Source organism: Rhineura floridana, chromosome 1 (genome assembly GCF_030035675.1).
Source record: "Rhineura floridana isolate rRhiFlo1 chromosome 1, rRhiFlo1.hap2, whole genome shotgun sequence".
Taxonomy (NCBI): Eukaryota; Metazoa; Chordata; class Lepidosauria; order Squamata; family Rhineuridae; genus Rhineura; species Rhineura floridana.
Window position 1 is genome coordinate 239,920,148 of NC_084480.1, and position 26,337 is coordinate 239,946,484.

General features: G+C 41.2%; 1 protein-coding gene across 12 annotated transcripts in view; it reads right to left on the minus strand.

Annotated features, from left to right (window-relative positions):
- PTPRM (protein tyrosine phosphatase receptor type M) overlaps positions 1 to 26,337 on the minus strand; it is an 838,757-nt gene that overhangs the window by 439,281 nt on the left and 373,139 nt on the right. For all 12 annotated transcript variants that reach the window (XM_061595686.1, XM_061595700.1, XM_061595730.1 and 9 more), the window contains exon 7: positions 12,709 to 13,002. In XM_061595686.1, coding sequence (XP_061451670.1) covers positions 12,709 to 13,002 — 294 coding nt within the window. The remainder of the gene's footprint in view (positions 1 to 12,708; positions 13,003 to 26,337) is intronic.

Below are 26,337 nucleotides of genomic sequence, written 5' to 3' on the forward strand. Positions count from 1 at the left end.
CCCTGTTCACTACAAGAGCAGCTAGGATACTTCAGTGAACAAGTTCTTCCAGGTTAAAAAAAAGGCACATAAGCACCAGCAGGCTCAGGAACAATAGCTGTGGGCCTTCTCAGTGGTGGCCCCCAAATTATGGAATAATCTTCCTGACGAGGCATGCCTGGCACCATCACTGTTATCTTTTCGGCGCCAGGTCAAGACTTTCCTCTTCTCTCAGGCATTTTAGCATGTGTTTTTAATTTTTTTTAATTTTTTTTAATTGTGTTTTAAATTATTTTTAAAAATTGTGTTTTAAATTTGTATATTTGTTTTTAATGTTTTTAGTTACTGTAAACCGCCCAGAGAGCCTTGGCTATGGGCGGTATACAAATACACTAAATAAATAAATTTGTGTCCAATTTGGCCCTTACAGGTTATTAATGTGCTCAGGCACAAATGTTAATTAAACTGCAGTCCAAAATTCACTTATGAGGAAATTATGTGTTTGTCTTTAGCTTCCTTTCTTCTCTAAGTTAATCTGAAGGGTAGGTAGAACAGAATGCAGAACCCACCGAACACCACGATGGAATTGGGGACATCTGCCTATCATTGGATTTTTTGGTTTGTAAAACAGTTTCCTCTCCCCCACCCCAAATTACAACTTTTACATAAAAAACTGAATCTAACCAAAGTTCAGCATAGCACTATGCATATTCCAAAGCTACATCACTGCAAACTATGTGTAAATTCAGTATCAGTAAGCCTAAATTGTGGTAACTTTCTTTTTTCTGAATTTATTTTCCCAGATACGACTTCGTTTGTTTTGATATTTTTATGAAACCCTAAACAAGTCAGTGTCCTCCTTTAAATGAAATTGCTTTTGCCTGAATTTATGCCAAATTAATGTAAGGTGAGTCAATATACCACATTAACTGGATTCAGAATCATTTCTTCCCTGGATGATGGAGAATGTCAACTCTACAGAGAATTCTCTGTTTTCTTAGTTCTGCCACAACTGTCAGCCTGCTTAGGAATGTAAAGAGAAAAAAATGACATGCTATCTAGCATTTGTATTAATGTAGTTTCAATGAAGATGAATACCTGTAAAAAGCTACTTGCTCTATCTGTTCAAGTTAAGGAGATGGGAAAACAGCCTGAAGTTTATGGTTCAAAAGAAAACCATCCTGACATACTTTGTGCTTTCAAATTATTAGTGTGCTATTTTTCCCCCTAGTGGCTACATTAGCATATGGAAGACCAAATCTACACACACCATATTTTAAAGCACATCCCCATCCCGACAGAATCCTGGGAACTGTAATTTACCCCTCATAGAGCTACAATTCGCAGCACCCTTAACAAATAGTTTCCAGGATTCTTGGGGGATGGGATGTGCATTAAAAGTATGGTATGTTCACAGCCCAAGACTCTCTTGCAAGTGCTCTGTGCGTTGCAGATAATTCAGAGGGTGAAAAGTTTCTCACTTCATGCCAAGCTAGAGAGACACTGAATTAGTTTTTTCTCACGTGTGTCCTCTGGCACATGAAAGGGTCTCTTTATTACAGTCCAGAAGACAAACAGATGTAGCAACAATCTCTCTACAAAGACAAAAAGGCTTGGATTATTTGTTTTATTTATTTATTATTCCATTTATATCCCACCTTTCCTCCAAGGAGCTCAAAGTGGCATACAAACATGGTTCTCCCCCTCCTGATCTTATCCTTTCAAGAACCCTGTGAGGTACATCAGGCTGAATTACTGGCTCAAGGTCATCCAGTGAACTTCAAAGCTAAGTGGTGATTTGAACCCTGATCTCCAGGTCAGTATGATACTCTATCCACTACAGGCGCACTGGCTGAAGGTTGGTCTGTCACTTGCAGTTTGGTTCTGTCTGTCCTCCAAAGCTCAGTGCACAATGAGAGAATGGCCCCTCCCTTCCCTGAGCTCTCTACAATTCATGAAAAATGCAGGGTTGTTTACTCACTTTGCATTATGCTAGGGGCAGAGATGTGCAAAAACGACAATTTCCGTTTCTCTCAGTTTCTCATTTTTCCAGTCTTTAGTTCAGTTTTCCACATTTCCACTTCAGTTTGCAATTTAAAAAAAAGGCTTCATGAAAATTCATCAGCATTTTGGTGCTAATTTTTCTTAATAAATACATTTTTGTATGTAATTTCCTCTAATACAATGCTTTTTTTTGTACACTATTTTCACTTAAATGCATTTTATGCACTTTACTCTAGCATATGCATTTTTATACATAGTTCGTGGCTGGGGAACAGCCTGCAAGATTTGAAGGTATGAATTTCAAAGGATGGCTGTGTTTCCGTTTATGTATTGTTTCAGTAAGTGTGAATTAGGTAAATTTACTTTTAAATGTGATGAGCTATGGAGAGGGCTTACAGAGAATATGTAAAGGGGACTCTGCCTAAACTTTAGCTCACTCTGGTCAGGGAGTTTCCCAGACAAGCTCAGACATTGAACAGCTCCTTCACTTCCAATTCTTGAGAGCTTCTCTGAGCCATCCCATATTCAGGGACTTCATAGTTAGCTTAGGAGGCTTTTGCAGAGCTCTGTTTGAGCTGTGACTAGTGTAGAGGACTTGCCAAAATATAGACAAAAGAGGTTGCTTGGTTAGGTAGTCTGGTCACACAATAATCCACAAGGGTTTCATATCCAATATCTACACATGCAATTGCAACAGTCTAGCCAGCTTCATCCTGATAACATAGTATGCACAACCTCGTTCCAAACTGAAGAACTTCTGGGGGGTTCTTCTAGCTACCTAAATTTTTAGGAAAATGAAGGTATGGAACCCATTCCAACCACTCACAGAAACAAACCATGTTTTCAATCCTGCATCTTTGGTAAGAAGTATTTGTAACTGAAAGAAGTCCATATTCTTTACTCTTCCCTGAGTTTTTCTCGAGTTGAATCATATCTAATTAGCCCCTCAGGGCGGAACCTGGGTTTTTTTGTACTTTGTAAAGTGCTATGCACAGTGATGATATAACCAGTAGCAGCCAGTAGGGAAGAATAGGCAGGACTGTATTCTGACCTGACTTCCCAATACTGTGCACCACTGCCGTTACTGAGAGGGGGAGGGCAAGGCAGTAGAGAGCTCGATGCAGGCACAGCAGCGGGAGCATCAGATTTGCTCTGCAAGTGTCCCCACACCCTGCCAAGCTTCTCGCTGCCTTGTCCCAGTTGGTAACCAGCAGTGGTTGGGAAGCCAGGTCAGCAAGGCAACACTGCCTGCACCACCCCAACAGCCGCCACTGGATATAGCAACGTAAGAGGCCTGCCTAAACCACCCAAAGAGACCCCAAGCATCATGTTCCCTTACCAGAAGTGCCAGAGACATTGTGCTGCCTCCGCAGGGTTAGAATTGTATATAGAGATACTCCTTCTGTTGTGTTAAATAAGGCATTTATTAGGTTAAGTTATGGAACTCTAGAGGGCTGTCTCTATGCTCCCTTAGCCTCACAGTAACTTCCTGTCAGGTGATATCACCCCTCTCTTTAATTGGTTAGTTATTTTTCCCTCCAAAAACCTGCCTCAGTTTGTTCCAGTTATCAGTGAAGCTAGCAGCAGGCCTAGTAGCACCAGAGGACAACACTCCTTTTTTACCTATCTCTCTCTCAGAAGCTCAGAAGCTATCTCTCTCTCAGAATTGCCTCTTGCAGAAGCTTCTTCCTCAGAAGGTAACTTTCCCCCATTTAATCTACCTCATCAACAATCCTGCAGTATAATTACCTGCTATCAACCTTCTTCATCATCATCACCCTCCTCAGTTCATCATCCCCAGAGACTGTATGCTTTCCTTTAAGTTTTTGTATACCTTTGTGTTTCCTGGTTTAATAAAATAGTTCTGATTAAAAGAGAGAGATTGAGTTGACTGTCTGGCAAAGTGGGTTTCAGAACCACGGGCTCAGAACAGACACAGTACTAATGAAAACTATGCTGTTATTTAGCTTATGCATTTGTCTAAAATAATTAGATTTGTGCAGTATAATTGATTTTATACCCATTGATTTCCATCAGAAATCCCATTATCCCTAAAGCAATGGGCTACCTTGTCTCCCCAATGCTTAGCATCTATTTGGGTAGAGTCATCTGGAGCAACACGTTAACTATTTTATTGAGATGCTAAGACACTGAGCTGTACTTCTCTCTCTCTCTCTTTTTTTTTTTACATCCAAACCACATGGAACAGTGGTTAGTGTGAACCAAGTGCTTGCAGACATACATAACGATGAGTTGGATAAAGGACAGCCTACACGTTAGAAAGTAGGTGAAGATCTTTCAACTCTATTGAGCATTTGGGAGACTGAGGGGCAATCTTTCTTGTAGTTAGGATTCTGTTATTACTGCTTATCATTCTTAATGGGTTGTATCCAATTGTGTCTCTCTATGTACAGAAGGCTTTTTCAATTAATAGAATGGGGAAAGGAGATTTTCACTGATTCCCCCTTGCATCTTCAGCCTCTTGTGCCCCTAATCTACTCTAAAGTGTTGGGAACCCTTTTGAACAGCATAGGAGGTGGCCAAGGGCCCGTGAGAGAAGGGAAAGCTTATTAAAATTGCTACTGTGAGCAGGCAGAGATTGGATAGAACCCCAACATGTTTCAGTACCTTTTAACTGTTTTAATGCCTAGTATGCATATGTTGCAGCTATTTATTATTATTTGAAAGTGTACCTTATATGCTGAAAAAAATAATAAAAATTTAACAAATTTAAAATGTTATTTCCACAGTTTAGGAATCCTATCAGTAACCTAAAATGGCTTCTTTTTCTCCTAATTTATATTGCATTAGTTTCCTTACTTTTGTTATAACTAATTATAACACAAGTAAGGAAACTAATGCAATTATACACTCTAACCCAATTAATTTCTTTGGCATCCAAAGTTGTATTTTCTTTTTCTGCGTCATGTAAACATTATTTTGGATGAACAGCTTGTGTTTGCATCAGCCTTTATCCATATAGTGCACCCCTCCTGTGGTGGCCTATTATCTGGTCACAAACAGCAATTCTGTAAAACATGATGGCAGAAGTAATTATTACTATGCTACAGTCTTCACATATGTCTACAAATTCAATTATTTATTACTGTTTACATAAGGATGGATGTCCAAGCAAAAGGATACAAACATTACTACCTGCAAATAAATGTTAAAAGGAAAGACTGATTAGCCACAATATTTTCAAATAAGACTAATAAGTCATCACTAAATTAATATACTTCCTACCTTAGAAGCGATTTTCTACAAATTAAATGGCTACGGAATAAGATGTCAGCAAATTACATTAAACTATTCTAGGTCAGCAAGCTTCAGGCAAACTAGTTTATTGCATGTAGAATTTTCTCACTGTCCAATTTTTTGTTAAAAGTGGCCATGTCTTACTAGAAACTAAACTGTCCTTTTTATTACTGTATTTTTAGCTACACACGCTCCATTCTGAAATTATTCTGCTTGTAAGAAAGTTTTATTTTTTAATGTATATTTATTTTTAAACCAATATTTTTTCACTGTGAATAGGGACCAAAATTAGAAATCTGATAGTGCTATTTGTGCAGGTATAAACATCACATGCTTTGTTTAGGACTGTGGGCAATAAGGCAGCAGATTTGACAGAGTGCAAGTAGAGCCAATTCAGGAGAAGTCTGATCAAACGCACAGCATGGTCTACAGGGAAAACAGGAATATGGGCTCTGGTAAGAGGGAGAAGGTGCCTTGGAACAACTGCTCAAAGCCGCTGCAAATTCAAACTTAGCAGGTAGTGGTGTGTCCTGAACAAAGAAATCAGTAAAGAATTTCCTATCCATGAATCTTTCCATCTTCTCCAGAACAGATCACTAGATCCAGTGTCTGACCTGCTATAAAGTGTTAGGCCTAACACACTCTAGAATAGGTCCCCTATTGCCATGGAATACATGAAATGTGCTTTGGCCACATTGTAAGTAAGATGGAAATCTTATGAATTACAGCAATCTGATCTCTTCATGAAAGCCCCAAAAATAACACCAGTGGTACAGTATCAATTTCCCATGTACCACAAAGTGAAGTAGCCTTGTTGAATAGAAGACAAGTTATTTTGTTATTTAGACTGCAAATCATGATATATATGTTCTGGAAGGGAATCACATTTTCCCAACCATAAAGTATTGCGTTTTGTACTTTTGAGTGCTGGGAAAATGCACTTCTCTGCTAGAGGAGCACTTTTAAAGGGAAGGTAACATGATTCCCTACAAATGGAACAACTGTGCATCTATTAAGTGAAAAAACTAACTTGTTTACTCTTGATGTCTGAATGAGAAACAGGCACAATATTATGAATAAACAATCTGCACTCTTAAATCTGGTTGCTTAATTATTAGAAAAAGAAAATTCTTACGGGTATATAACCTTTTTAAAGCAACAATGTAACATGAAATCTTACATAAAAGATTACTTTAAAACAAAAATAGTATCAATAATCTTGAATCAGGTCATTAATACTACTGTACAACAGTAATTGTAAGAATTTATTTGTCAGGTAATTTCCCCCCATTTTATAATACATTTAATGCAGCAATTCCTACATGAGTCTATAATTTCTAGTCTCTGCTAGATAACTGAACTATACTTATTTAGGACTGGTATTCCTGGATTGTTATTTCCACAATGGCACAACCAGAGTTCTCTTATGGAAGGCTCACTGAAACAAAAAATTGGTATCCCAAGTTATATCCAGAATTCCTATTTCTCTGCTGGAAACCCCAGAGAGCCTCTGCCAGTCACCACAGACAATACTGAACAAGATGGACCAATGGTCCGACTAGCTATAAGGCAGTTTCTTAAGTTCCCTAAGTCAAGGGGTCATATTAGCACAGCTCAGAAAGATGTGAATCACCTAAAACTTCTACAGCTACTTTTCATCTTAAAAATGAAAATATTAAGTTGCTATTTTTATTGGATTAAGTTCAGCCACAGAAAATACAACTTGAACTTCAGAGAGCTTGGATAGTTTGACTGGCACTGGCTGATTTTCTGCAAGGTGGCATTTTAACTACCATGTTTTTCTTATTTAGCAGGCAAACACTAAACAATACCTACACACCATCCACTCTTCCACCTCAAATAGCTTTCCCAAGCTGTTGTTAATGTAGTAATAACACTTCTAGGTATATATCATACCAGAATCTCCCTCACAGTTAAAACTGTAGCTGTGATCCAGTATTTCTGCACGTGCATATAGTAAAGCATTTTTTCCTCAATTTTTGGGCAATATTTTACTAATGTGTCCTGTCAGCACAAGGATTACTGCTAGTGCAACAGGACTCCCCCCATCAGCACACGAGTGCCTTACGCCCTTGTGATGTTCCTGTATTAATGTAAATATGGTAAGTGCTGTTTGTATAGAAGATACATGGTAAGTGGAATGAAAGAGGAGGGGGGAATTTTAGAGGTGTTGTGAGGTGTTTTGGGTTGTTTTGGAGGTGTTTGGAGGTGGGTGTTAGGTGGTGGATGTCAGGAGAGTGTGGAGAAAGAGGGAGTGGGAGTTCTAGTTAATGTTAAGTCAAGTATCACAGGAATAGATGAAACCATATGCTTAAGTACCATTAGAAAAGTAATCTTGTTATTTCTGTTATTTAATAAATACTATTTTGGTTTACCGAAGGCCTGATCCTTGGCTGGGGTTTCACAGACCAGAAGGGAGGGCAAGGTAATTACCAAGGCTGAAGGGAAACAGTAACGAATGGTGGCAGCGGTGAAGAGAAGAATAATAACATTACACGTATCCAGCGCAACCCAGAGTTATATGAGTTATCTATATAGATACAAAGGGGTTGGGAACAGCATAAGCACACAGTCACAAAAGTAACCAGATAGAGAGAGGCTCAGAGGCAAAGTCTCTGGGAACATTGGTTATAGGACGTGACTGGTGGTGCTGCCTAGCAGGGGGATCTAGTGAGATCTGTGCTAGAGCGGAGAGAGAAACCATATAAAGGACAGTCCGGACTGGTGGAGTCCCTGGTGGTGCCTAGTGAAAGGCAGTAGCCACAAACAGGTAGGAACCTGACAGGGAGAGCCAGGGAAGGGCGTCACAGCCCTCCCAAAATCTGCTCCAGAAGGTTGGGGGGACCCCTAGAACAGATTTGGGGGGGTGCACAGGGGAAGGAGAGGAGGGAAAGTTCCATTGTGCTGATGGTAACCCTTGCACTGAGGGACCCTGACTTAGCACTATGTTGAATAGAACCCAGTATTTCTGAATACTCAAGAGAAGTTTATAAAGCAGCTTCTGATGCAGCAAGAAGCTATTCAAATATAAAAGGAAAAAACTGAGTCATATGCACGTACATGTCAGCAAACTTCTCTAGAGAGTCTTGGCTTCTTTCTAAGTCTATCTAAATTTGAAACCACATCCAAGCAAAGTCTGTGATAGCCACAGATTGAGGGGAATGCAAACCTCACAATTCTTTGCTGTCAGTCTCTACCTTTGCCACATATGGGAAAAATGGAAATTCTTACCATGAATTTCTATTCCCAGGGGTTCCGGCACGGCAGTCATGATGCTTGGGATGGCACTTCCTTCTGGCTGTGCAGGCAGGTCTATGTATGATTACCTCACCCAGAGGGGAGAGGCCATCCTGCTCTCCAGACCAGATGGTAGAGCTAGGACAACCTCTCAAAAGTCTATGACAACTCCATCAATATAGCAGCAAACCCAGGCCCAACTGGCCCACTACTCTGACAGAATCAGTATAACTTGGAAAACAGAAACATTCCGGAAAACAAACCAATAACAGTAAACTTCAAAGGTGATTAGTAACATCAGAAAATAACATGCCAAGAAATCCCCTGGATGCCAATCAGTTGTTCCAGTTGATGGCTTCTGAAATTGATTTAAGGGTCTCCATCTTGAACTGTTTGTAGGCCACCCTCTTGTTTAACCACTTGAGGTCCAGTATGGCCCAGATATCCCCATTGCGTTTTTTTTTCAGGACAAGGAAGATGGAATACACCCTGCATTTCCTGTCCAGGACTGGAACTGGATCTGCTGCCTCAATGGCCAGAAGGTGACTGATGACCTTGAAGAATACCTGATTCTTGTCTAGCTTCTTGGATTTTGGTGTAGCAATGAATTACTCTCTTAGCTATCTGGAGAACTCCAAAGAGTATCCCATGGAAACAGTCTTGCAAATCCACTTGTCTGATGTGATCCAGAACCACTCATGCACAAAGTGTTTGCGTCTGCCCCCTATCACCACAAAGTAAAAGGTACAGTGATTCATCTCTTAAAGAACTATCTATTCTATCCATTCTGTGGTGCACATTTGAGAGCAGCATAGAGTCATCACTAACTAGTCCCACTAATTTATTGTTAGCATGCCTGTGCAACTTTTTAACCATTTAATGGAGTGCTCCTATGCATTTTTACTCAGAAGCAAGTCCCACTGTATTAAATGAGCCTTACTCTCAAGTAACACATAGGGTTGCATCCTAAGGCTGCTATCCTATACCCACTTACCAAGGAGTAAGCCCCACTGAACTCATTTGTACTTCTGATAGACACTTTTATCTATAGGTGTGTGAAACAATAGTGGAAACTCATCCTTTGGCCTCTGACAATACAGAAGAAATGTTGGAGCTGGAATCTAACTGAACCAGATAATATAAAGCCACTACAACACAAGTCATTTTTGTAATCATTTGCATCTATGCACACTCATGTTATTATTTAACCCAAAGTAAATAATTTAAAACATTATATATTATATAATCACTTCTTGCCTTTCACTTTCAAAAAGAAACTTAAACTGAAGGGAAGAACAATCAGTTTCATTATCTTTAGTACACTGCTCACTTTCTATATGTGCTGGAATACCAGGTTTCTGTGCAGCGGTAACAACTCTACTACTCTCAACAAGGACGATTTTAGTAATTTATTTCTACTAGAGCTCTGCTTTGTACCTACAGTACGTAGAGGCAGGAAAGCTAGGATCACTAATTTACAATGGAAAAGTCAATGGGTTGGATCTGGACTAAGTTAGCTGAACACACTGGTTATGACACATTTGTCATAACTAATCCCTTTGATTTTAATGTATTCTAAGTCCAACTAACTTAGTTTAGATCCAACCCCATATCGTCATACAACAGCAGAAATCAGTTGCAGTTCTACTGCCAAGTGTGTGTTTTTTAAAAAAAGATTACACATTTATTACCTTTTTTGACATTACCACTTATTAGCAATGGATGAAAAGAAAGGCAATCCCCCTACAAATATTAATAGAAAATGTATGCGAACTATAGCAAAGAACCAGGTACAAGGGTATAAGGCGCTTATGTTCTGCTTATGTGTCAATATGCATATGCATATGAACCCATATCTTACATGGGTGTTCAAAGGATTACTACACTGGGTCTTTACTGGAGACAACTGTGTGACATTGCTGCAATGAGATGCTTATCTTTCGAAAACACCAAGATTACCTTGTTTAATGTATGGGGAATACAGCAGTATCCAATGAACATAATCTTACTCACTTGGGGAGATTAGCAATAACCCATAAACGCCAATAGAACCTTCAGGGAATTAGCAAAAATCTAACAGTTGCTATCATTAGAATATTAATTCACAAAAAATGGCATTAAAGGGAATAATAGAAAACTTTGTGTCTTGATGTGCTGATATAGAAGTATACTGTAGAAGCATAAAATTATTATTATGAAGTCTATCCATCCCAGATTGCCTAGACCACAGAGTTAATTACTGCTACATAGACAGAGAGAAGAGGGAAAGAACAGAAAATTTCACATGAAAAACACTAGATGTTCCAATCTCTTGAGAGCAAGAAGTAGACAAGACTGGGTGAGCACAAAAGGTGGAAAGTGAGAGAGTGGAAACAAGGAAATTACCTGTCCTGGTGTAGGATGAACAGAGAGAGGTGAAAAGCTGGATTCTCACCATAACATGTTGGTACACTATCACAGCTAGGTTTAGAGAGCTGGCAAGGTTTTGCTGTTTCAAATAATCTCTGTCAAAATAGCAGTCCAAAAGGGCAGTCGACAAACCAACCTTGGATTTGGACCCTATATTTTTCTCCTTAGGTTCCTTTGGACCCTCCTGATCACAGTTAAAAGTAGCAAAGAGCACCCTTGTAGAAAGACAAAGGGACCGAGGAAGCTGCCTTATACTAAATCAGATCATTGGTCCATTCAGCTTACTATCGTCTACACTGACTGGAATCAGGTGGTGAATTAATACAGCTATGTATAAATACATGAATTCAACTTGGGAAATATGGGTAGTTTAAATCATTTGAATACATATCTGTAAAAGCATGTTGTCTATAAAACAGAGTGGATGCTAAATTGCCATAAAACTAGCTATTTCAGGACAGAAAATATGTTATCAATGAACTTTGGCATTGCTCTACCCAGCTGTCTTTTTCAACTTCTCAAAAACAAACACAAAAACAAATCATGTTGAGCAGATAGCGTTCTACCATCTCATAAAGTTTCTTCCATGCAGTAATAGACTTATTGATCCTGGTGGCAATAGATGGAAATTCAAGCTCTTCTCCAAAAAGTGGAGCTAGGATCTCATCTGATAGGGACAATACACTTAATTATTTTGGAAAACTCCAATTCAGCATAGTTTCCCCATATCTATCTGAGCAACAGACGACTTTGCACAAAAAAACTGAGGATTGGACCCACCTAATTCCTACTTCTAATGTAATTACTTTTAAAATGAGACTTGTGGTGTTCAATTTCATGTCTGTTCAATGTCCATTTATGTCTCCAGGTACACTTGCCAAACACTAGAACCTTTGTTTCACTACAATTAGTGGCAAGTTGCTCTTTTACATCAGTCCCTGAATTTATTACACTAGTCCACCTGGATGACCAAGAGACACACCATATCATATGTATATACATGACCTTCCAGCCCCTAATTTTTCACACAAAAAGTCTGATGACAACAGATCTTGGATTATATTTTTATGGATAAAGTGCTTCAGAACACAGCTGTCTTCAACAGTACTGCAAGCCTTACAGAAACCTGTCTGTTCAAAAAAACCATTTGATTACCCTGCTCCCATTCATCCAGTGTGTTTAAGAGAAAATGACTATAGAATTTAGAGGATGTATCAAAAAATGTATAGGTCTGATACTGTGATCACTTTTACTCCCTTCCCATAAATGGAGACTACCACATTTGATGTCCATGCTTCTAGGAGTACATGTTGCACTAACATATGTAAAAAGCTTAGCTAATCAGGCATCTACTACTCAATATTTGTTTTAAATACCTTTAGAGGGAGCATATCCTCTCCCAAGCTGTTTCATAAATAGGAAATTATTTTCTCCCACAGAGAGACATTTAACAAATCAATCTGCCCTGCGTAGGTAGTAGGTAGTTTTATCCAGATGAAAAGTTGCAAGAAATGAAAAAAATAGACAATAAAATACTAGCACAGTCTAGCCAAAGCTAAACCCTTTAACTTATAATTGATTTCAGTATTAAACACATGCTTACTCCTAACTGAAGTCAATGGGAATTATAACTGCTGATCTTTAGCTTCATCATGCCTGCCATAGGTAACTTTCAAGATCACTGACTGCCAGTACTAATTTGGCTTTAAACCAAAAATCATCCTGTGTTTTAAAAACATGATATATGGTTCAAGTAAAACATTGGGAACTAATATTGCAGCTGCATACAGCTTTACTCACCAGCACATTTTGTTCTTGTTTTAAGAGCTGGTCCAGGAGATCCAGTACCTCCTTCACCTGGTCTAGTGAGTAGCACACTAATTTCATAATCGGTGTCAGGATCCAAGTGTCCAATTTTATAGCTTGTGGAATCCACTGGTTGTATATCATACCAGCTTCCACTTGAAGTACGATATTCTACTTCTCTCACAATGATAGGTCCATCTCCGTTGATAGAATTGGCATTTAACTGTATCCATAAATACGTTGCTCCAACTGATGACAGTTGAGGTGGTGCAATGGGAACAGGTGGCTCTGAAACATAAATGATAACGATAATTCTTTTAAAAAAAACTAATCCAGTAAATAATGCATTTATATAGGTATAGCTTCCCACCAAAAATAAGTCTTCATTTTTATTTTATTGTCAGGATTTATGTTAAGGTTCTTTTCAAGACACAGGATATGGGACAAAAGTAGGCTCCATACTGTATCTATAGGTATTTATTTCTTTATTATTACATTTATATTCCACCTTTCCTCCAAGGAGTAAAACCACAGCATTCATTCTTCCCCCTCCCCATTTTATTCTGATAACAACCCTATGAGGTTGATTAGTCTGGCATCCAGTGGCTTCATGACTAGGTGAGGAATGCGACTTGAAACCTGGTCTCAAAGGTCCTGGTCCAACACTCTAACCACTCTGCTACACTGCCTATAGAAGGCGACACAGGACGTTTTCCTGAAAGTTACTTCATTGGGATTTGACTCTTACATAATCCTGTTTGCCTAAATGTGCTATGGGAGTGAGGGGTTGCTTCTCATCTTCCTTCTCCCCGCTTTTGTTTGGGATATAATAATCAAGGGAAGCAATCTCATGAAACCCTAGTCCTTTGAGGAAAGGATTACCAAGCCCTGAATGCTAATTTCTGGACCTGAGACCAGTGAATTCCACCAGTGTTACTACTTACTCATGTGTTATAGTTTAGTTAATATTTTGGTAATGCTCTCAGTATAGAAATTTAAAACAAAGGAAGACGTTGGCTCAGTAAGACATGCTTACTTTTATTCATTACTATATCCTAATAATGTTTGAAAATTCTACTAGTCAGAAGCTACAACCAGTACTATCTCTCCTACCTGCCTAAGCCGAGAGCAACTGTTAAATGATGGCATTTAGACATTAAATGTCATGGTGAAAATGACACAGAAAATGTACAGCTACAGAAAGAGACATTACATAGCTCTTTTGTCACCAACTCCCACGGGATAAAAATGACAAGTCTGGCAGAAATGAAAAATGCCTACAAATGTTTGTATTCATTATTATTGCTCAATATAGCAATTTGCTCAGTATTGCTGCCCTGGGCTCCTGGAAGGAAGGTTGGGATACAAGTTTAATAAAATAAATAAATAATATAGATTGCAGCATTAAGAAAACATCTATGAATCACTAAAGAATATTTTATTACATGTCAGTATTAATAAATGCTGGCATAACTAACTCAACCATTCAACATTTAACAATTCACTGTATCTGCAAAGACACAGCTACCCCATTGTTTATAAGCCTGAACTTTATGCAGAAATCTGTGCAATTTATAAAGCTGTGGCTTAACTAAAAATGATTTAACTTCATTTTAAATTATTCATCTGTTTCTTCAAACAAAACATGAAATGGAACTTTGATAGAACATCCTGAGGCATTTATGTAATATAGCCATGCTGAAACAACAGTTAATTTCGTTCAAATTTCAAGTGCTGGTAAGGACTATTGAACTGCCATTTGAAATTCAAGCTCAGAGTTAAGGCTACAGAGGTTAGCGGTTACACTAATTCATTTTCACTCTTACAAGTATCAGAAATAGACTTTCTTTTAATGGTTTTTCATCCCTATAGGTATTTCTTGATCCCCTGTGCTCAAAAGATATATATTGTTCCAGCAAAAGCCTGCATCCAATTTCTTGTTTTGTTCTAGAACTAGTCCACCTTAAAGCTTAAAGCTGGACTTGAATAATATGAAACTGAGCATAAATGAATCCTCAGTGACTCAGAACCGATTTGGACTGGAAAGCATGAAAATGCTACCTCTGACATGTGTTTGAAGTGATGGTGCTGCTGGCAAGCCTGTGTTCACTGGTTCACACCAAAGTTACCACTTCATGTTACATTATTATTTATTTATTATTTGATTTATATCCCGCCCTTCCTCCCTGCAGGAGCCCAGGAAAGCATGTGTGAAGTTATTCTTGTAAGATATTTAAGAACAGCTTCTCAGAAATGGCTATAATGTGAAGACTACTTGAAATCATAAGATGGGCTATTCATATGTACAGTTCACTATGCAGATCAGTTTGCGCCATGTGGCTTGTCTCCAGAATGCTGGAGGATGGCTTGTTGGTGGAACAGGCTAAGAGCCACATGAATGGTTCACTGAATAGTAAATGCGCCAAAAGGCATCCATATAACAGACAGATCATGAGAAGCAACCCTAATCTTAATTAGAAATAAGAAAAAAGGCAAAGGAAACTGAGAGCAGAACAATTTGGAACAATTCGCCATTTGCAGGACCAAAAGATGATCACACTCAAGCTCTGCACTTCGGAGCTGTGTCATTTCTTCCATTACAACAATCTGTTTTCTATGGGCAGTATCCAACTAACATGTCCAAATGTGCAAGGATTTCTGCTCACATACCAGAACTTCTGCCTGCATTTGCCCTCCCCAAATCTGTTCCAGAGGGTCAGAGGAACCCTAAGACAGATTTAGGGGGCATGCGGGATGAGAGGGAAAGTTCCGTTGCATGAGCAGAAATCCTTGTGCTGATGGGACTGTTACTTAGTGCTATGCTGGATACACAATAAATAATAAATCACAACTGTCCATTGGCCTATGGCTACAAGCAGAGCTTGGAAGTAACTAGTTACAAAAAACGAATTACTTGTAATTTATTACTTTTTTGAGGAACAAATGGGTAATTTCTTTACATTTTGATTGTAATAGAAGAGTAATTTTATTACTTTTGAAGAGTAACTGTAATATTTCCAGCATTACTTTGGGGCGTTACTGGGGGGGGGAGCAGGGGAAGTCTTTTGTTCCTTTGATTCGTGAATGAAAATCATGTGCCTCAGACTGGGCTTCTGCGCAGCGTAGCTCTTCTCTTGTGCTCTGCTGGTGTTTAGAAGGCGATGAGGGAGCAGGTGGAGAGCAAGACAGGGGTGGAATAGAGAGAACAATCGTTTAAAAATGGACAGAAGTGCAGAAGAGTGGAGTGGAGGGAGAAAGGCCCTAGAGGGCAAGGATGTGGATGAAAGAGGAGGCAGCAATAGAATGGAGATAAAGAACTGTGGATGTGAGAGATGGTGACGTACGTGTGTGTGTGTGTGTGTGTGTGTGTGTGTGTGTGTGAGAGAGAGAGAGAGAGAGAGAGAGAGAGTGAGTGAGTGAGTGAGTGAGTGAGTGAGTGAATACTGTGTTCACACTTGGTGAGCAAAACAGCCTCTGCTGCCCTCCCTGGCTACTTTGCTGCATTTGCTGCATTTTAACTTTTTTGCACTATAGGTGAAAATGTTTGCTTGGGTGGGTACGCCTTAGTGGGAGGGTAGGGTCCGGGAGGTGGTTGAGTGAGAGAGATGATGCTTGGTGGCTGAGAGTATGTGTATGTGGGGGGGGGAGGTTGTACTTGGTTTGATGTGCAAAGATCTGAGCGGTGGCCTCCTCCTGCCTTCCCGCCTCCCTTACCAGCGGAGAGACCACCACTGCTATCTTATGGACAGAAATAATTATTCTACTACCTCTGTGTGAGTGTGTTTATGTTTAATGTTTTAGGCTATTTATATTAGGATATTATATCTTTGTGTATATTGCGTTGGCCTATGGCCATGCAATTAATAAACTATGCTATGCTATGCTATGCTATGCTATTTACGAGTGCAGTAGCCAGGGCCAGCATCTTGTAGGCACTCCAGGTTTTTCCCCAAAAGTAACTCAACTGTAATAGTAGTGATTGCTTTTGAGTAACGGTAAAGTAATCAATTCCTTTCAGAACAGTTGTAATTGTAATGGTAATTTATTCCTTTTTAGGGCCATGTAACAGTAATTGTAATTTGTTCCTTTTAAAAAGTAATCTTCCATGCTCTGGCTACAGGAACGAGAAAACAGCCTGGGCCCAGCTGCCAGTCAGAGCAAAGTTTTAAGTAGTCTACTTGTTTTCCTCTTTCTTAGAATCCCTCTGGTTCACTGATATGGTTTAAATTTACAAAGCAAGGTTGCACACTAAGGATTTTTTTAAAGTGTTAAGGCATAGTTCATTTGTGTTAAGTGATGTTGAATATGTACTCTTGATTAAGAACTGCCAACTGCTCAGTAGGTGACTGCTAGAGGGCACAAGATATTTTGGGCTATACTTCCTTTGTTCATTTGCCATTTCCCATTTTACAATAGGAAACTGCTAAATTTTGTAAGTCACCGGGATGTTAGGGACAGAAGCAGGATATTAATCTAACAGTACAAACCTATGCTGAGTCCCACTGTAGTCAGTGTGCTTAGGATTGCAGCCTAAATTAATATTTAAATGAATGAATTGAAAGCAATGTGGATAAGAGAAGAATATATTATTCTATGTTACACAGAGCTTTGAAGGCCTTTGGGCCAAAAAGGGATTTGAAAGTAAACCATAATAAGTAATCATAATCATAATAAAATAATGTAGCAATTGTAGCTGCAGTAGTAGTAATCTTTCGACCAGAGAAACCTGTGTTCTAATTCCTACTCATGAAGCCTTGCATTGAACAAATTACTGTCCCTCACCATAATCTACTTGATAGGGTTGCTTTCAGGATAGAATAGGTTAATCACATGGATGTTTCCATGAACTGCCTGCAGGAAGGGTGAGGTATCAATGTAATAACTAAATAAAGCTAATTTCAATACAAGACATTAGCAATATATGACTTGAGGGACTTGCTCAGAAGTTCGGAGTCCAAAAAGGAACTAGCTGAAAGGAAGAGGAATTTTAAGGTGGAAGCGACTCCTTGTGACAAAGGTCTTCTTCAGGGACAATGGGAAACAGAATGTGAGAAAGCAACTTGTTTTCTGAATGCTCTGTTTTCAAATGGGTACTAGTTAATGTTACTTGGCTTAATAAATGATTTCTCTGTGGACGTAAGAGTTACTCTTTTCCTTTTTCCTGTATGGCTCCCTACATTCCTCCTTTCCTCACAGAAAACTGATGTCACACTTATAGCCAAGACCAGAGAATGTTTCTAAAGGCAGGCATCTTCCTCTTTAGTACACAGGGTATATCCTCATCATGGACTATGAGAAGCCAGCCATACTTAGTATGCAGACCACACTCGTTTAAACACATCTGTATGTCAGCAATTTATGTAATTCACACAATAAAGAATGTACAAGGAATTCATGTAGGAGTGGGAAATGTAACTGTTAGACACACCCCAACCCACACACTCAAGAGAAATGTTCCCCAAACACACAGACAGGACCATGGCATGAACACTAAGAAATCAAGAGGGGGGGCAGAGACCACACTCCCACCCAAAAATGCATTTTCTCTTCATGCCACATTATAAAAATATGGCTACGTCTATCATATTATGCACAGAGTATTATTAGAGAAGGCATGCTATAGTATTCCACTCATAATAAACTGCTGGGTGAACAGCGTGTAACTGTCAATCAAGAAGTGTGTGTGTGTGTGTGTGTGTGTGTGTGTACATACACACAATCACATAAAAGGAGCAAAGACAAGACAAAGACTACAGTTTAAGCATTCATTCTCAAAACTCTTCATACCGCAATGATGTACGTGTTCAATACTTCCTTAAATCTTGTCACAGTTTTCACAATGACTTTGTCCTCACATTTGCAAACCATTCTCTGTTCCACAGGTCTTTGGCACATTCAGTGCTATTCAAGGTGCTAAAACTTCTATTTGACAACATGAAAAAATACAAGCCATGGACAATACAGATGGCTGCCCTCCCAAGCTTTAACTTTAAAAAAATGGAAATGGACTGCCTTCAAGTTGATTCTGACTTATGGCGACCCTATGAATAGGGTTTTCATGGTAAGCGGTATTCAGAAGTGAGAGGTACTCTGAGGCTGAGAGGCAGTGACTGGCCCAAGGTCACCCAGTGAGCTTTATGGCTGTGTGGGGATTCAAACCCAGGTCTCCCAGGTAGTAGTCCAACACTTGAACCACTATGCCACAGTGGCTCTCCTTAACTTTAAAAACATACCAAAACTCCTTCTAGCCATTCTCACCTAGGTCTACCTGGTATGAACTCAGTAAGTACTTTGAACTCTGTAATAATCTGGTATCTTCTCAGACAGGATCATTCTGTCCTTATAAATCTATGTTGCAGCTGACCACTATTATAAAAATTCATTACAGGGTGGGTATGCATGTAAAATACTAATTTGCTTTCCCCCATACATTTAATGCATTATGGCCTGCTGTTTTATTTTATTTATTTATTTATTTTTGCAATGTCTGATTTCTTTGATGTCACTTATTAGAAAAACGGTACAGAGTTGTTCTTTCTTTCCTTTTTTTCACTTTTGGTGATGTTGCAATCTAGCAAGTCAAATTCCATGGCTTGAATGAGATAAAGTGACATTTCAAACCAGTTCCCTGACAAAATAGATGATGACATTGCATTAGTACATTTCGAATGACAAATACCTGACCCTACTTTTTTTCTCCTATCAGAATCAATATTTAGATATTAGATAAAATTGAAAACTTTTCTTTTCCATACATTTATATTGAACCTAAATAGATCATATAATTACTTACTTTTTGTTTTTGAGCCTGGCAATATTACTGGGCAGATTTATTTATACTAACTTCAATATAGCATCATTTTAAAAAGCATTAAATGTACTTAAAAATTAAATACATATACTTTTTATATGTGGTTGGGAAAGAAAGAGACTGGAAATGTCCTGAGGGGCAAATAGCATGTGCTAGAGAAAAGCAAGTGAGGAGTAGTGAGGTAGTGAAGAGACAATCATCACTTCCATCCTCATGGCCACAAATCTGCATTTCTATAACCACACTATGCATAGTCTTGCAGTTTTTAAGACCATGGATATTGGAAGTATTTGAAAAATCCACCCTTCTACCATAGGCAACCGAAACATTTTTTCAGGGGTGGAGGGCAAAGTAAAACACTGAAAGGGGGGAGCAGGCTGGTTTCTTATGACAAATGAGAATAATGCCTGTACATTTTGCCTCATATCACAAGTTCTACAAACGCTAGAAACTTATTTTTAAATGAAAGCTGGGAATCTGTGGATTATGGTTCATCAGGAGAAGCCCCCTCTTGTCACCCACCCTGTAGATGTCCATGCCTTCTATTGACTTTCTACTGATTAATATCTTCTAACATTAGAAACATAACAAAACAAAATCAGACCCTGTTCATTAAAATGCCAGAAATATGAATGCAAATGTAAATAAAAGTTTTGTTTAGAAAATGTATCCTTTACATTATTTGATGATTATGCAAATTAAGTTCAGGTTCAGTAAACAAAGAGAGGTTAAAAAGAAAATTCCTCCTCCCCCCAGTTTCAGGTCTCATATGCCAATTGACCTGAATTGATCAGTATTCACAAAATTATAAGCTATCATATATCTATCACTTAGAGTAATTTTACACCTGCATCCTGCCTGGCCCCAAAAGCATGACAGGTATGCAACTCTCATTAAGTAATGGCAAAAGCAAATGTTTTGAGGAAATTACTTGTGGTAGGAGACACTGGGTACACTGGTCTCTCAGCTTGTTGGCTTGCAGAGAAGACCCTTTTGTGGCACTTCACAAATAATGGCCCAGTTAGGTGTTCTGCCTATATGTTTCCCATTCCCTTCCCTCCCCTAGTGCAGCTAGAAAAATATTAGAAGCAATTGCTTCCGCTTTTAAACTAACCAGAGCTTTCTATATCATCCAAACTCCACAAACTCTGGTTAGTTTAAAGTTTAAATGGTTTGAGAACAAGTCAGGATCATAAACCACTGCTTGATCTTCCCTTGTTTGAATAAATAGTAATTTAAGCCTAGCCAGAGTTCCTGTGGAGTTCAGACATAGTGAGGAACTTTGTTTAAAAACAGAGATAAAAGTGTCTGATCCTCTTGGAGCCATCCCCAAAAAGGAAGTTGGAGTGTTTAAGCCCAAGACTCGTGCAAGCTCTTGCAAGTAACACATGTCTAAAAAGCCCACAGTGTGCATGGTTTTGCTTATGTAATAATTATATGTAAGAAATATTTTACATGTGAAGAAGCCCTAAATGTCACCAAAATACATGAAACAATATTTCAAAATAAGCTTTAAGTCATTACATCTAGGAAAAGAAAGCTATAAATGTGCACTCACTTTTAACTCCTCGATAATGATATATTTGAAACACATACTTTACTGGGAAATAGACCATTGGTCTCACCTGAAGGGTGATTTTCATAGGAGGAATGCCATCAAGTGGGTTATAGCTCCACCTATCGTCCGAAGGCAAGAATGTTTTTTTTTAAGTCAAGACTAGGGGTGTCAGGCCCCTCCCACTCTCCAGTTCATTCGCAGCGAGTCCAAAAAGAGATATCTAAAGATGCAGGAGAAAAGGCCAACAGGCCTACGAGCAAGAACATAATATAATAGCAACATTCATAATAATATGACTCTAACATAGCGAAATAACAGTAATAGCAGTCTTGACTTCACTAGTAAATCAAAATATAATAGCGTAACAGTAATATATGAAAAATCCCAAAAAATATCTAGGTATCCTCCAACTGGGAGGGTCGTGATGGCATTCCTCCTATGAAAATCACCCTTCAGGTGAGACCAATGGTTCATTTTCCATAGGAGGAATGCCATCAAGCGGGATGTGCCAAAGCAGCCCGTAACAGGGAGAGACCACCCACATCCTAATCATCATTAAGAACCTGTTGCAACACTCGTCTGCCAAAAGAGGCAGAGGCATAACGGTCTATTTTATAATGCCTTATAAATGAGTGTGGGGTAGACCAAACAGCAGCTCTACAAATATCGGCAACAGGAGTGTTGGTAGCAAAAGCAGACGTAGTGGCCGCTGACCTAGTGGAATGAGCTGTTATACTAGCTGGAACTGGAAGCTTAAGGGACTCATAGGCTAAGGTAATACATGCCCACAACCAGCGGGATAGGGTGGAATTAGCTACTTTATGCCCCATAGAACGTGGAAGAAAGGATACAAAGATTCAATCCGTCGTATATCCTGGGTCCTGTTCAGGTAAGTCTTGAGAGCCCTCCGAACATCCAGTGAATGCCAAGCCTTCTCCAGAGGATGGGTAGGATTCGGGCAAAATGAAGGAAGTACAATGTCCTGATTGCAATGGAAAACTGAATTGACCTTGGGATGAAAGGTAGGAACAGTTTTCAGCACAACAGAGTCCTTGTGGAAAACACAGAGATGGCAGACAGAACACAGTGCGCCCAGTTCCAAAACTCGCCTTGCGGAGGTGATCGCGATCAGGAACAGGACCTTAAATGACAACAGACGTAAAGGCACAGTCCTAAGAGGCTCGAACAGAGGGCGTTGTAAAGCCTGCAGGACCTTCGACAGACTCCATGAGGGAAAACGGTGGACTACAGCCGGTGAGCGTAACAAGGTTCCCCTCAGAAAATATTTGATGAATGGATGCGAGGCAATAGGAGCACCAGCGGAGGACACTGAAAGAATGGACGACAGAGTGGACGCATGTCTACGTAAGGTGTTGGGTCTAAGTCCCATCAGGAGGCCCCTATGAAGGAATTGCAGCACCTGTTGTATTGTGGCCTGGGAAGGATCAAGATGTTGGGACTGACACCACCTGGAGAATGCCACCCAAGTATGTTGATATATACGGGTGGTGGATGGTCGTCTCGAGGCCAAGATAATGTCAATAACAGCATCAGAGAGGCCAGCAGCCCTTAAATGTCCCCGTTCAAAAGCCACGCTGTTAGCTTGAGCCAATTGGGATCCTGATGCAAGATTGGGCCCTGGGATAAGAGGTCTGACCTGACCGGGAGCGGCCAAGGGTCCGTCACTGACATGGCAAGGAGCTCCGAGAACCATGGTTGACGGGGCCAATATGGAGCTGTCAGAACCAGTTTGGCCCTCTCGCGTCGCATCTTCCTCAAGGTTCTGGCTAACAGTGGTATTGGAGGGAAGGCGTACAATAGGTCATCCGGCCACGGTAGCGACAGGGCATCCACCGCTTCCGCTGTCGTGTCCAGATATCGAGCGAAGTACCTGGGTAGTTGGCAATTGCGACTGGAGGCAAATAGGTCGACTAAGAAGGCGCCGAACCGACAATGGAGAAGATGGAAAACGGTCGGATGAAGTTTCCATTCTCCCGGAAAGACCTGTTGTCTGCTGAGCCAGTCTACTGTTACATTCCAAATTCCTCTGAGATGTTCTGCTTTCAAGGATTGCAGATGTTGCTCTGCCCAGTCGAATATGAGGGAAGACAGGTCCTGCAGAGGACGGGACCTGGTCCCCCCTTGTCTGTTTAAATGAGATTTGGCACACGTGTTGTCCGTTCGAATGAGAACATGGTCCAAGTGGAACAGAGACTGAAAATGGAGCAGAGCTAAGTGGACAGCCTTCAGTTCTAGCCAACTGATGCTCTGAGTCTGCTCTGCTGTGGTCCAAACCCCCTGAACGAACTGGGAGTTGCAGTGGGCTCCCCAGCCGAGGAGACTGGCATCTGTGGTGATGACAGTCCTGTGGGGTTCTCTGAACGGAGTGCCCTGGGTGAGGTGTTGAACCCTCGTCCACCAGCGGAATGACAGGCGCAGTGATGAGCTCAGGGGGATCGCTCGATGGTTTGAGTTGGCGATGTCCTGCTGAAATGGTAACAAAGCCCACTGGAGTGGGCGCGTGTGAGCTCGAGCACATGGCACGATATGGATGGTGGACACCAACATTCCGAGGGCCCTGGCTAAAAGCATGACGTCTGCGGTTGTGTGGCGCATCAGAGACCGAGCGATGTCTGTGATGGCAGTTATGCGGTCTGGAGACAGGGACACCGTCGCCTGCAGGGTGTCCAACATCGCCCCTAGATGTTGTAGGCATTGGGTTGGTTGGAGATGGCTTTTGTCGAGTTGACTAGCCAGCCGTAGGCCTGGAAGACATGGAGCATGAGCGTTAGATGGCGATGAGCCAGCGCCTTGGAACTCGCCCGTATTAAAAGATCATCCAAATAGGGGTAGATATGGACCCCATGAAGCCGGAGGTAAGCCACTAGTATGAGTAGCACCTTGGTAAAGACTCTCGGGGCAGATGAGAGTCCGAACGGCATCGCTCGATATTGAAAATGCTGGGGGCCGAAAGCAAACCGAAGGAATTTTCTGTGGGCTATGCAAATGGGCAAATGGAGATACACTTCCTTTAGGTCGATAGAAGCCAGGAAGTCTCCTTCTTGTAGGCTTTCTGTAATGGAGTGGAGAGATTCCATTTTGAACCTGCGATACTTTACAAAACGGTTAATGAACTTGAGGTCCAATACCACCCTCCATGACAGATCTCGTTTGGGCACAGCAAAAAGGAGGGAGTACACCCCTTCCGACCTTTCTGTTGTAGGGACTGGCTCTATCGCCGCTATGTCCAAGAGGTGATGTATGGCTGTCTGCATGATGCAGTGCCTGGCTGGTGCCCTGGGACAAGGGGAGGGATGAAACTTGTCTGGAGGTGTTGCCCAAAACTCAATTGCATAGCCATAACAAAAAAGCTATCTGATCCAGGCGACCTGCGTCAGACGCAGCCAATGATCTCCAAACAGGAGCAGTCTACCCCCAACCGGTATCGCGTCAGTACTGTTTGTGCTGGCGAGACCCTCCCCAATATAAGGACGTTGAGCTACCTCTGCGCCCTTGGTACTGACCTCTGCCCGGGAAACGTCTGTTCCAGGTTCCCCTGAAGGGGCGGGAATCGTAATTTTGGAATTCGCGGCCTCGTCCTCCGGGCCGCGTTCCTTGAAAGGGTTGGGTCGTGCGGTATGGGGTGAAACGCCTGAAAGGCCTGTGATCAACGTTTTTGACAGTAGCCAAAACAGGTTTTCGAGCATCCTTGGGATCAACAAGCACTGCCTTTAGGGCTTCCTTGCCAAAGAGTAAAGATCTGGAGTAAGGTGCCCTTGATAAATTAACTCTGGCTGTAGAGTCAGCTTGCCAGTGACGGAGCCATAGGGTCCGTCAAGCGACTACCTGAGCTGCCATAGCTCGTGCTCCCAGTTGATTTGCGTCCAAGGTGGCATCAGCTACAAACGCCGCTGTCTTGCGCAATTTTATCAGTGACCTCCTCAGAGATACAGGATTGGGATTAGCATCCTCTAAGAGGTCATCCAACCACATCATCGCTGCCCTGGAAAAGATGGAAGCTGATGCAGAGGCATGCATGGAGAAGGCGGTGGCCTCATGATTCTTGCGTAAAGCAAAGTCCAGCCTCTGCTCAGTAGCGTCCTTTAGATGGGAATCTCCTTCCCTCGGCAAAAGGGATCTAGAGACTAGACTGGAGATTGGGTCGTCTATGCCAGGGATGGCCAGTCTGCTGGTAAAGTCCAGAGCCAGAGAATAAAGTCTGTCCGCAAGGGCGTTGAAGCGGCGAGATTGTAAAGGATGAGATCATTCGTCGTTGGTCAGTTTGGCAATGGGATCTGGCACCGGAAGGTAGTGCTCTGCTGGTGCGGGGGATTTCAAGACCCTGGCCCCTTGAATGGCGGGAGCGGTGGCTGCCGGTTGTGTAGACCAAGGGTGTGCAATACTCTGCGAGCAAGAGGCTGATAATCTGAGGCATCAAACAGGCGATAAGATGTATCCTCCTCATGTTCCGAATGATCACTCCATTCGTCTCCTTCGGCTTGCACAGCAAAGGGTGACTGTTCCCACAAGAAACATCATCAATAAATCTGCCTCTGGCGATGTCAAAAGGATTTGGGGAGCATGATGGATGTGCCTCATTACATACATAGTGGTCCATACTGTGCTGAGGTATGGCAGGGACTTGTGGCGGTGACTGTGTTTGAGTAAAAAATGACAGCATGCCTTGTAGTTGAGATAGGAACTCATGAGACAGCTGCAGCCCCGGTGAAGTGGATGGTTGCGCTTGTAGAGGCGGCCCAGTAGGCTGTGACGATGGAAAAGCCCTGGGCGGTAATATGCGAGGGGGCTGGCTAGTAGTTGGCTGTTCAGGAAAACCAGCGAAGTCCTCCTCCTCGGAGGAAGCTGTGGAAGAGTGAAATAGATTCGTTAACTGTTCCTGGGCTGCTGTATCGGAAGCCGGAACAGAAACATAGCGTGGGCGCTTGGCTTTGCTGTGGCTGGAAAGATGTTTTGTTTTGGCAACAGCTTTGGTATGCTTATGCTTGGCCGCCTTAGATGGTTTCGGCTTGGCTATCTGAGTCGTCACTGGCTGTTCCGCCATCTTATATTTTCTATGGGTTTCAGTACACGGCCACGAATGGGACAGAATGCACAGACCCTAACAGGCTCAGTACATGACCACGGATGGGATAGAATGCACTGGCAGATGGCTAAGTACACGGCCACGGATGGGGCAGAATGTACAATGATAATAGCGTTGGTACACGGCCACGGATGGGACAGATTGTACCGA